This window comes from Euleptes europaea, chromosome 2 (assembly GCF_029931775.1).
Source record: "Euleptes europaea isolate rEulEur1 chromosome 2, rEulEur1.hap1, whole genome shotgun sequence".
Taxonomy (NCBI): domain Eukaryota; kingdom Metazoa; phylum Chordata; class Lepidosauria; order Squamata; family Sphaerodactylidae; genus Euleptes; species Euleptes europaea.
The window spans coordinates 90989642-91001150 of record NC_079313.1 but is presented as its reverse complement, the minus strand read 5'-3'; the positions used below and the strand labels follow the sequence as shown (position 1 = coordinate 91001150).

Here is an 11509-nt window from a genome sequence, read left to right as displayed (position 1 = left end):
ATATATATAAGACATGAACACACACACTCTGTATTCAAGGAGGTTGTATTTCAAGGTATGGGCAACACAGAAACCAAAGATGAGGGTGCATACCCATGCAACATAGCATTCTGTAAGTCAAATGGCAACAAAAGTTTGGTCTCATGTACTGTTTTGAGATGAGCAGGGGGGTGACCAGCCCGTCACGCGCATTTTCTGCTTCAGTGAAGTTGTTGGGTCCCATCTTAGTCACTCCACAAAAGTTCATGCAACAAGAGCAATCACATTAATTAACATTCCCTGTATATACATATGTATATTAGGGGGCAGCATTTGCAACAAAATCAGCTCTGTCCTGCTCAAGTTCCATCTTCAAGCTATCCCACCACCTTCTCTTCATAGCAGTCGTTAACGTCGCTACTGTTGTCCAGCTACCTTTACTCTGGGCTGTTCAGTACCTTTCAAGTTCTGCTCCTGGAAGGCACCTCTTTGTTATATTGCACATAATGGAAGAGACTCGATGTTTGGCTTCATGTACATCGGAATTTTCACCCAGTCCCAGTTTGGGCAACTCCTGCAGCCGAAGTAGGCTACAGCTATTGTGCTAATTTTAAGAGATCGACCTATTTTTGGTCCAACTGTGCTTAATCCACCACTTTCTGTGCTTAAACCACCTCTACCACCTTGGAGCCCTTCAGCCATGCTAAGATAACGAAATCCCATATGGGGGCGGGGAGGAGGGGAGGTTGTACAAAACTTGCATATCACAATTGTGATACAGCAGTAGGGCTACAGAATTTTTTTAAAAAAATTCCTCTGCAGCAAACTGCTTAAGGGTTACCAAATTAGGAGGGCTGTATAGAGAGAGGCCTCCTAGTGAGAGTGAATATAAGGAGGGTGCCCCACAGCATGTAAAAAGTGACAGCAGTACACTTGTTCACCACCTGCCTCCACAAATTTCTTTACCAGAGAAATTAGATTTCCATATCAAAAATTCAGCCCTTCTAGGATTCGGCAGCTTCAGTCCCTTGGTTTACGCTGCAGTGAGCCTTCCCTGATAACCATGAACGCTTCTTTGCTAGGAACAAGTAGGAACCCAAAAGTCTCATTGTAAAAAAAATTCAGGTAGTTTAGCCAGGTGGTGAGAGCGAATCTTTCATTCATAGTGACACTGTGCTTGGTCCGATTACAGAGGTGATGCTTCCTTTAGCTCTGATAAAGCTCAGGCTCCCCCGCAGGTGGCGGCTTGTCAGGTGACAGATCCGCATCTGCAAAAAAAAACTTCCCATAAAATCCATGCCAACCCTCCCTTCTGTTGAATATGGAGAAGTACATCGGAAAGCTAGATGGCTCTCTAAAGGTAAAAGTAAAGGTCCCCTGTGCAAGCACTGGGTCATTCCTGACCCATGGGGTGATGTCACATCTCAACGTTTCCTAGGCAGACTTTGTTTACAGGGTGGTTTGCCAGTGCCTTCCCCAGTCATCTTCCCTTTACCCCCAGCAAGCTGAGTACTCATTTTACCGACCTCGGAAGGATGGAAGGCTGAGTCAACCTTGAGCCAGCTACATGAAACCGACTTCCGTCGGGATCGAACTCAAGTCGTGAGCAGAGCTAGGACTGCAGTACTGCAGCTTACCACTCTGCGCCACAGGGCTCTTAGATGCTCTCTACCTTGTAAGTATTCCAGCACTAAAAAAGCTTCATGCTGTAGGTACACCGGTGGTGAAACACCTGCGTCTCCAACCCCTACACATGGGGTATGCTAGGGAACTACAGTTCATTGCACTCTGCCCCCTCCCCAAGTCTCTTGCAATGTGCCTCTCCCCAATTTGTGTATTTATTGTGATAAATCCTGAGATACACAGAGTCTTGTCCACTGGGGCGGGTACAGATACATGAAACTTGCAGCCACAAGAAACCATGAGACAATTTTGTCATAGGCAAAGCAAGGCTGGAGATTGATTTGTCTGGAAAATAAAACCCTGGATGTATGATACTGCCTTCAGACAGTCACAGTGATACTTATTGCTTTAAGAATAGACCCACTGTTGACATAAAAAGAATGTTAACGCTGGTACAGGAGCAAAACTCTTCTTCGGGTTTGCCTTCTAATGGAAAAGATGGATAGCTAATATCCTGCTAATTTGAACTCTCTCATGAGTTTAGTAAAGAAAGCCAACCAATGGTTATTTATTTAGCCGTTTAAGTGTTCTTTCCCACACCTACTTCCCGCTTCTACAATGATGTGTTTCATTTACAGTCAGAGGAGAAGGCCACAGAAAAGAAAGTAAACCCATGTGTTCCTGCAAGAGGGTTGTGGGCCAGTCTAAGCAGGAAGACAGGACAGGAAGCAGCTGTAAAATAAACACTTCCTTGCATTTGTATGGGAAGCTCTAGCCGCTTGCTCTGAGCTAACATATGCCCCACTCTTCCTTTCTTTCTTTCTGAAGTGCAGGGGTACATGCTGGCCATTCTTACCTGATTGGGGCTGAGGGTGCATCCTGTGGAAAAATAAAAGGAAGACGTAGAAAGTGAAGGCCAATGCTCCAAAGATGGCTCCACAAACCAGGAAACTGTAACTGCCCTGATCGTGAATGATCTGTCACAAAAGAAAACACTGGCTTTAGGTAAGAACATAAGAAAAGCCCTACTGGATCAGACCAAGGTCCATCAAGTCCAGCAGTCTGTTCACACAGTGGCCAACCAGGTGCCTCAAGGAAGCCCACAAAGAAGACGGCTGCAGCAGCATCCTGCCTGTGTCCCACAGCACCTAATATCATAGGCATGCTCCTCTGATACTAGAAAGACTAGGTATGCATCCTAACTTGTATTCCATTTGACTTGTAGCTGTGGATAGCCCTCTCCTCCATGAACATGTCCACTCCTCTCTTAGAGCCTTCCAAGTTGGCAGCCATCACCACATCCTGGGGCAGGGAGTTCCACAATTTAACTATGTGTAGTTTAGAGAAGGGCCCTGCGTAGCACTAAATTAATGAAAGAAACCCATTGGGCTTGGTAGGTTCAAAGCCAGAGGGAAAACAATGCTTGAAAGTAACCTGCTTCAGCCAAGTGGTTTGAGCCACCGTGTTTGACCAGCAGGGAAAGCAGCAGACATCTTCTATTTCCCCAGGGGTTTGACTTCCAATGGAGGGAGTGCATCTATCTGTTTTGGTGGGTGGGCAGCATTAGTGGTTGCTAGTTCAAAAAGTGTACAGCTTCTACTTGTAAGTGTGCCTAAATCCTCTTATAATTAAACTATTCTCTTCAGTTCTCCTATGGAAAAGAAGTTAGGAAAAGCTAGTCCGCCGCATTCTCCAAGACAGGAAAAACTTACAATGCTACCAAATGGCCTGGGCTGACTCCACTATGCAAGCAAATCCCCAAATTCTATCCTCTGGGGATGGTAGATTATGAAATCTTTTCCCACTTTGTCATACCAAATCCAATTATTGGTTGCCATTCATCTCAACCTGCTTTTGAAAACAAAGCTAGCTTTCTAGAGCCTCTATAAACAATGAGCACCATTTCCACAAATAAAAAATTCCTTTGTGTGGGGAAAGCGTTCACATTATTTTAAAGCGATAACTAACTTTACTAAGGAACACATTCAGGATCTCTTTTCTGAGGTGGTTGTGAGAATCAGTCCTGAGTGGCAGCAGAAGGCGTGCAGGTCAGGAACGTGTCCACTTGAGAGGACTTACCGATCCTACCAGCAACTGCAGAACCATCTCTCCAAGTCCTGCTCCCGTCACCAACACAGTGGTGGCACAGCCTAAAATGAAAACGGTTACATCACTACTTTCAACTTTAACAAGCAGATAAAATGAACACAAGGTGACTATCGTAAGAGCCCCGTGGCGCAGAGTGGTAAGCTGCAGAACTGCAGTCCAAGCTCTGCTCACGACCTGAGTTCGACCCCAACGGAAGTCGGTTTCAGGTAGCTGGCTCAAGGTTGACTCAGCCTTCCATCCTTCCGAGGTCGGTAAAATGAGTACCCAGCTTGCTGGGGATAAAGGGAAGATGACTGGGGAAGGCACCCCATAAACAAAGTCTGCCTAGGAAACGTCAGGATGTGACATCACCTCATGGGTCAGGAATGACCCGGTGCTTGCGCAGGGGACCTTTACCTTTTACCTAGGTGACTATCGTAGTCTGCCTGTGTGTTCAGTTTCTATGACAAGCAAATCTTTAATAAAAACCTGTACGGCTTCCTTCTCATTAGACAAAGTCTCTCCTGTCCAGGTTGTAGCATGAGATGTGATGACAACAACAGCATACAGGAGGGCATTTAACAAGGAGTGGTAGAAGTCAAACGGCACAAGTTTCCTACTGCGAAGGCAGACAAATTGTGACTTCTTATAAACTAGGTAGTTTGCTTTAGCTTGGGAAGAATAAAATGGCAGATTGTTGCATTTTGAACTGGAAGATTCAGATTTCACCCCATGACTTTAGACAGGATGTTCGTTCATCTGTACAGTTATTTCACACACTATTTGATAACCAATCTGGGCGTAACACAAAGTTTACTATTAACAAGAAGCCACAGACAATTCCTGCTCCCTGACAAATGTACCTGTCTGTTGCATTCACGTACATCATATTTTGTGTACACCTTAAAACACTTACTGTGTGACATTCACAAACAGGACTCTGAAGGTAAGCACAGAAAGAACCCCACCTGCCAAGGCTGCCAATTAGGCCCAACAAGGAATGCTGTTGGCCGGCCAGAGCTCAAGGAATAAGGCAGGCTGTCTGCCTAAAATTGGTCTCACTGGGGTCTTTATAAGACAAAAACAAAATGAGTCAATTCCTCTTGGCAGGCAAAGGTAAGCCTTTCCTTGGCCTTAATTGTGGTTGTCGGTGCGATTCCCGATGGAAGGAAGCAGGCTTAGCAATTTGGTTTACCTCTGTACTGGAGGATGTCTTCTGTGTAAGCCAGCACACTGGGGAAAGTGCTGCTGAGGAATAAGCCCAAAGATGCAGTCCCCACAAACAAGAAGACCACGCTGGAGGAAAAGATCAGGAGCAGGAAGAAGGTGACAAGCACTCCAATCTGCAGTGACACGCGGGGTATGGGGGAGAGAGCAACATGGAGTCAGAAAGTTTGGGTCTTGTCTCAAAAAGATGAACAGAAATTTTTAAAAAGCAAACAGATCCAGAATATGGCCCAGCCTTGCCTTGCCTCCGGATAAATGGTTTATGTGTTCTTGAGCATCTCTCAGCCTCTCAATGTTTACTGCAGCTGAACAAAGTAAACTACTTCAGAGAGTACCCAGACTGCCTCACAGTAAGCAAAGAAAACCCATCTGTAGGGCAGTAATCAATTTTAACTGCTACTACTTGATAATTGCAACACATGTGAATGCTCCTTGATTTAAAGGCATGAAATCCGGGGGGGGGGGGTATATTAGATGCTCTGGCAGACTCTGCTGGGGTACAAAACAACAACAACACATCAGGCCATTTCCCGGCATCCCAACAGATTGCACTGTTTTAAGGAAGGGCCAAGGAAGACAAACAACGAGAAGCACCTCACAGTGCTGCGACTGCTCTTTGAGCTCTCCCACACAGACATGAAGGCCTGATACTCTAAAGCAAGGGTGTCAAACTCATTTGTTACAAGGGCGGATATGACATAAATGTCACTTGGTCAGGCCAGGCCAGGCCTCATCAGTCCAGATTGGGACTGGAGGGAGTGGTTGGCTCGCGGGCCGGATAAGAGCTCTCAAGGGGCTGGATTTGGCCCACAGCCATATGTTTGACACTGCTGCTCTAAAGGGCCACCTGAATTTGTATCAGTCCCTTGGTGTGCATTTCATTCATTCTTTTACACACCTCGTTTTAAGCTTGTGCAGGAAAGCATTTACACGAGTCCTATTTTAAAGCATTTAACACATCAGTCTCGGCTTCACTGAATTTTGTTTAAAACAAGCTTCCATCTTCCTCTAGCTGTGAGGGTGGGCGATTGGGAGGGGCCTTGCAAGTGAAATAGCCTAGGGCCTCTCTTCATCTAAATCCGGCACTGCTAAGAAACCATAGCTGGCCTCCCTTCCCCTTCATCTTTTTTTTCCACCCAATCTCTATAGGGGACCCTGATTGCTTCCCCTGGGGCTAGCTACGGGCCTGAGTGCAGATAACAAGCGCCGACTTGTTAATTTTGAAGCCTGTGGTTTTAATCTAGGATTGAATTTTCCTATGTATTTTACTGTATCGTGTTTTTACTGATGTTAGCCGCCCTGAGTCGGCTTCTGCCAGGACGGAGGGTGGGTTATAAATAGAAAGATAAATAAAAAAATAAATAAAAACACTTGAGGATGCCAAGATGGATTTGTTAAAGAGATCATCACACCAAACTACAATCCCCAAGGTTCCTTGAAGGAAAGCCATGTCAGTCTAACCAGTTCCAATGAGTGCCTGTATGCAAATATGCATTTAGGCGTAAGTTAATTATACCTTTGAACACATCTTCAAGTCAGCCGTTATATAATGAACTCTATGGATAGGGTAACAGCCTTATCTTTAACCAACTTGTTGATGTTAGAAACACACCCTCCATTATATTGGTAAGGACTGTAGTGTGGTGTTGCTTCCAAAATCAGGAAACCAAGCACTGGTTGGCTCAGTGCTGATCACTTGTCTATGAGTGCAGCAGCCAATCAGCCTTCTTCGCAAAATTTATTATCTCGGGTGCCTTGGAAATATGGGAGAAAGATTTGGCCGTACCACATTGATGAAAACCATGGTTGCTGGTTTCATCCTGTATGACACTGGGATGGAGATGAGCCTGCCCATTGTGATGAACCCCCAGAAGAGGCTGGGCAGATATCCAGCCATCTTATGTCCCACTGAGAGTGGTTCCTCCACGGCATAGCTGTACACAAAGCCCGAATACTCGCCCTGCAAAAGAAACAAAGAATAATACAGATTTAGATTTGCATTGTCTGGACCATTGCCTTTGCAATGTTAAGGGAGGCCCCTTTCTCATGCTACGTCTCACATTCTCAGCAAAGTCCATGGAAGGCTTACTGGATAAAGCGTTAGAAAGACCTGTGGTGATGCTTAACTTAAGGGTCTTGGGCTCAGCATAATCTGAGGAAATACTGAAAGTAAAGGGAGCAAGGGTAACCTTGGATTATCAGCCCAATAAATAAGAGCAAACACTACATGCTTTAGGCCAGAAGGAGATGATATGCAAAGGAAAGAACACAATTAGGAAGCAATTAACAGTTTATTCAATCTTAGCATAATTTGCAGGAGCATTGGGCCCAAGGAATGTTACCAATAGATATCTGTCAACCATTACTTGCTTTAAAAAGCACTCTGCAAGTCTGTCACTGAAATCTCTTATCGTTTATTTCTTGGCTCATGCGTACAGTAGCCCAGTTCAAGCATGTCCACCCCATTCTCAGGAACTCAGAGCAGTGCACCTGTCAACTTGCTACAAACTCTCTGCCACTTGTCCTTACCATGATCCCATCAGTCATGAAGAGGAGAAGGGCTCCAGTCACGTGGACAGCAAAGTAAGAGCAAGGTACTCCTCTGAAGTTCTTGCTTTGGCAGCATCCAAAGAGGTCACCATGCCCTGGATAAAGAAAACAATAGTATGCAAGTAAGCCTTGCTGAACCTTCTTGACTAGCCAGGATCATTTCGCATGTGGAAGAGTGATTTCTCCTGAAATAGGTTCTGGGACTCAGCAATGATTCTAGTGTCATCTCAGCCTTTGAAGAAAAACAGAAAGGGGTTGTTCACTTCTGCATCAAAATGAAGGCTGAGAGATTTGTTTTTATTGTTAAAGAAAAGACTTAAGGACTTTCACACATGCTGAATAATGCACTTTCAATCCACTTTCAATGCACTTTAGTGATTGTTTGCAAGTGGATTTTATGGTTTCACGCAGTAAAATCCAGCTGCAAAGTAAAATGATTGGAAGTGGACTGAAAGTGCATTAATCAACATGTGTGAAAGCATGCTTAGACCTGCCATCTATCTAAACTCTATCACCTATCTGCATTATGACATCAGATTCCAGAGAAGAGAGAGACTTGGCCAGTGTTATATAAGGACATCAGAAGGGAGTACAATGGAGGAAAATGATTTGTGCTTCAGAAAGCCCAGATAAGATCTGGAGCCTCACCTCCCTCTCTCCCCACCCCCCATGTATGTATATGAGATCACACACTCGTTTCTCTTGCTCGCAGATGTTTCAGTGCTAGGAAGGTGAGTGTCAGGGAGTTGGTGTTAGGTCTCAGTGACCCCCTCCCCACAATTCCTGGTTCAGCAAGATCTCACAAATTTAGTTCAGGTAGTAGGTGATGAGGGCTGTTGCCCTCCTGTTCTGCTTGCAGGCTCCCTGGTACTATTTAGTTGGATAAAAGAGCCACCAAAAAAGAAACCTACAAAAAACTTCTGGCAACCAACCTGCCCATTTGTTTTCAGATAAAGGAATAGCAAGAGGTTCCAAATTCTGTCACCCCTTCTAGGGGCCAGTATAGACCATGGCAAATCTACACAGGTAAAATGATGCAACTATGTGTTTAAAAATCAAGATTCCATGTAAACGTAGAACTGGATTGGCCAGACTATGTTCCAAGGAAAGTTTTTGTCCAGCAGGGCTCTTATGGGGGGAAAGTTACCATGGTGTATGGGATTTGCCAGCCATGCTGACGCCATAATTTTCCTGACTTGCCACAAAGACTACAGGGAAACTGGCCTAGTTGCTGCATGGACTGGGGGGGGGGGGATTGAATCACAGCTTCCCCCCCCCCCCGATGTATGCGGCCAAACTTATCTGACAGTATGTGCCATATATACGTGCTGTCTAGCATTCCTGGAGCATGTGTGCATGTACAAACCTATCTGAAAGTTGGTAAGTGCTACAGCAATATCACCAGATAAACAGATTTAAATACACACGTTTCTCCTTTCAGGGCTCTAGTAATTACAGACCTGGCACATATTAACTGCTTTTCAGCTTCAAACAATTTCTATGCAAGGCAATAATTGCTCTCCTTTTACTCACGGGAGTTATCACAATACAGGGAAACAGACTCATTTTTATTAGGAGGCCCAGTTTTCACTTTCTCACTACTAATACAAAGCAGCTATGAAATGCCATTCTAAATTAGCAAAGGGTTCTACGTGGATGGGCATGAATGGCCATGCTGAATGCAATACAGAAGAGAACCTATTCACATATACTGTACCTAAGACTCCTGCTATGCTGCAAAATCAATGTATTGGCCTGGCAGACCAAACTGAGACCGACCTATGCCTAATTAACAACAGAAGCTAAAACACAGCCAACATTCTTTGTGTTCTTTGATAAATTGAGTTAACCTACTCGGAATTGTTTGGGTTTCTTCATTACTAAGTTCCAGTGAACGTGAACCAGAAGGACTATGAGTTGAAACCAGAGCAAGGCTGTTAACGATAGGATGCTCTGGAGGACACTGATTCATAGGGTCGCCATGAGTCAGAAGTGACTTGATGGCACTTAATATTTATTTATTTATTGTTAAAACTTCTACCCCGCTCTCTCCAGCCAAGGCTGAGCTCAGAGCAGCTTACAAAAAATTATAACACACCACTGAATAAAACCAAAAGCTTAAAAACACCATTTAAAATAGCCCTATAAAATCAATAATTCAAACAAAATTATCTAAAGGCGCCCCTAAAGTGAAACATATAGCTACAGCCGGGCGAGCAGATGGATAAGATCTCATAGGTTAGATAAAGGAAAAATAATAACAGCAGAGGAGACTGGGGGGGTATTTATCTTTCCCTCCTGCCTCTCTGCCAGTACTGAAGGAATATGTGCCAATATTACTCTTTACTTTTAATAACTTGGACAGGCTGGGTGCAGAGAGGCGCAATTGGATTAGTTCAATCATTGTTGTAGTCCCCCGAAGCCCTGAAGTTGTGAATTCCCTTCAAAGAAGAAGAGTTGGTTTTTATCTGCCGACTTTCTCTGCCACTTAAGGGAGAATCAAACCGGCTTACAATCACCTTCCCTTCCCCTCCCCACAACAGATACCCTGTGAGGTAGGTGAGGCTGAGAGAGCTCGAAGAGAGCTGTGACTAGCCCAAGGTCACCCAGCTGGCTTCGTGTGCAGGAGTGGGGAAACCAATCCAGTTCACCAGATTAGCCTCTGCCGCTCATGTAGAGGAGTGGGGATTCAAACCCGATTCTCCAGATCAGAGTCCACCGCTCCAAACCTCCATTCTTAACCACTACACACACACACACTTAATATGGCAGTCCTCACCTATTTCTGGCTGAATTTTAGGAGAGGAAGTAGAAGAATCATCCTTGTCGGCTGCCCGTGTCTCCATCGCCAGTTCATCAGCCAGCAGCAGTGGGGGGCTGCTGCTCTGACAGCAGGGCACCAGCCTTTCCTTGTAGAGCAAAAGAAACACCGCAAAGGGGACAGGCAGCTAGAAAACAACAAGCAAAGGCAGGTCAGCCACCCATCAGGTGGAGCTGTGCTGTTAAGCCCAGGAAAACTTCCACAAAAACAGTTGCCTCTTGGGCAGCTTCTGTCTGCCTGTCTGCCTCATGTCAACTGCTGTCCGCATAGAGCAGGAGGAAGGCTCGCAAGCTGGGCAAACAGGGCGGTCCTCAATCTTGAAGCTCTATGCAGAAGAGGGAAGTTTGGAAGGGGCAGTTTGTCTGCAAGGATGCAAAACCAGCTGCCCCAGTCAATTTTTCTGCACAACTGTTGGAAGGAATAGATGGCTCTGCCTCAGTCATTGTGTTTTTGAACCTAGAAAGAGCTCTGTGCTGACACTGCTCTTCAACAGCACACACCCCGACACTGCAGTTTGCATAGATATTTATACCCACTTCCCCCCCCCCCAAAGGGACCCAAACGTGGCTTACAACATTGTTGTCCCTCCTCCATTTAACCTCAGAATAGCCACCCGGTGAGGTAGGTTAGGCTGCGAGAGAATGCTTGGTCCAAGGTCAGCCAGCCAGCTTCCACAGCAAAGTGGGGATTCCAACCCAACTCTCCCAGTGTGACATTCTAACCACTATGCCCCAGACATCACACCCACCTGCTGAACAGATATGTGGAATTGGATGCATGAAGCACTTATGCATGTAAAGGCCTATGACATGCAACTGATTGGGGATGATGCTTTAATGCACAGCGACTACTCTGCTTCCTCATGTTCCTAGCATGCTGGGCTCTCAAGAAGTTGTGCTGAAAAACTCAAAGCTAGAATATAATCTGTGCAATGTTTTCTGCAGCATCCCTGCCACCCTAGTGAGATTTGTTTACTTCACTCACCAGTCTGTGGTTTCAGTGGATAAAAACCTACATTGGTAGGTAGAATTGCTTTCCACCCTGACTTGGATGGCCCAGGCTAGCCAGATCTCGTCAGATCTTGGAAGCTAAGCAGGGTCAGCCCTGGTCAGTATTTAAATGGGAGACTACCAAGGAATACCAGAGTTGCTATGCAGAGGCACACAATGGCAAGCCACCTCTGAATGTCTGTTGCCCTGAAAACCCTATGGGGTCGCCAGA

At 45.3% G+C, this 11509-nt stretch overlaps 1 protein-coding gene across 1 annotated transcript in view; it reads right to left on the bottom strand.

The window, feature by feature from the left end:
- Nucleotides 1-761: 761 nt before the first annotated feature.
- MFSD4A (major facilitator superfamily domain containing 4A) overlaps nt 762-11509 on the bottom strand; it is a 50773-nt gene continuing 40025 nt past the window's right edge. Inside the window, exons 4-10 of the mRNA XM_056867729.1 lie at nt 10247-10415; nt 7447-7562; nt 6704-6877; nt 4886-5033; nt 3682-3752; nt 2459-2579; nt 762-1247 (exon numbers count right to left, since the gene is read on the bottom strand). Coding sequence (XP_056723707.1) covers nt 1186-1247; nt 2459-2579; nt 3682-3752; nt 4886-5033; nt 6704-6877; nt 7447-7562; nt 10247-10415 — 861 coding nt within the window. The 3' untranslated portion in view covers nt 762-1185. The remainder of the gene's footprint in view (nt 1248-2458; nt 2580-3681; nt 3753-4885; nt 5034-6703; nt 6878-7446; nt 7563-10246; nt 10416-11509) is intronic.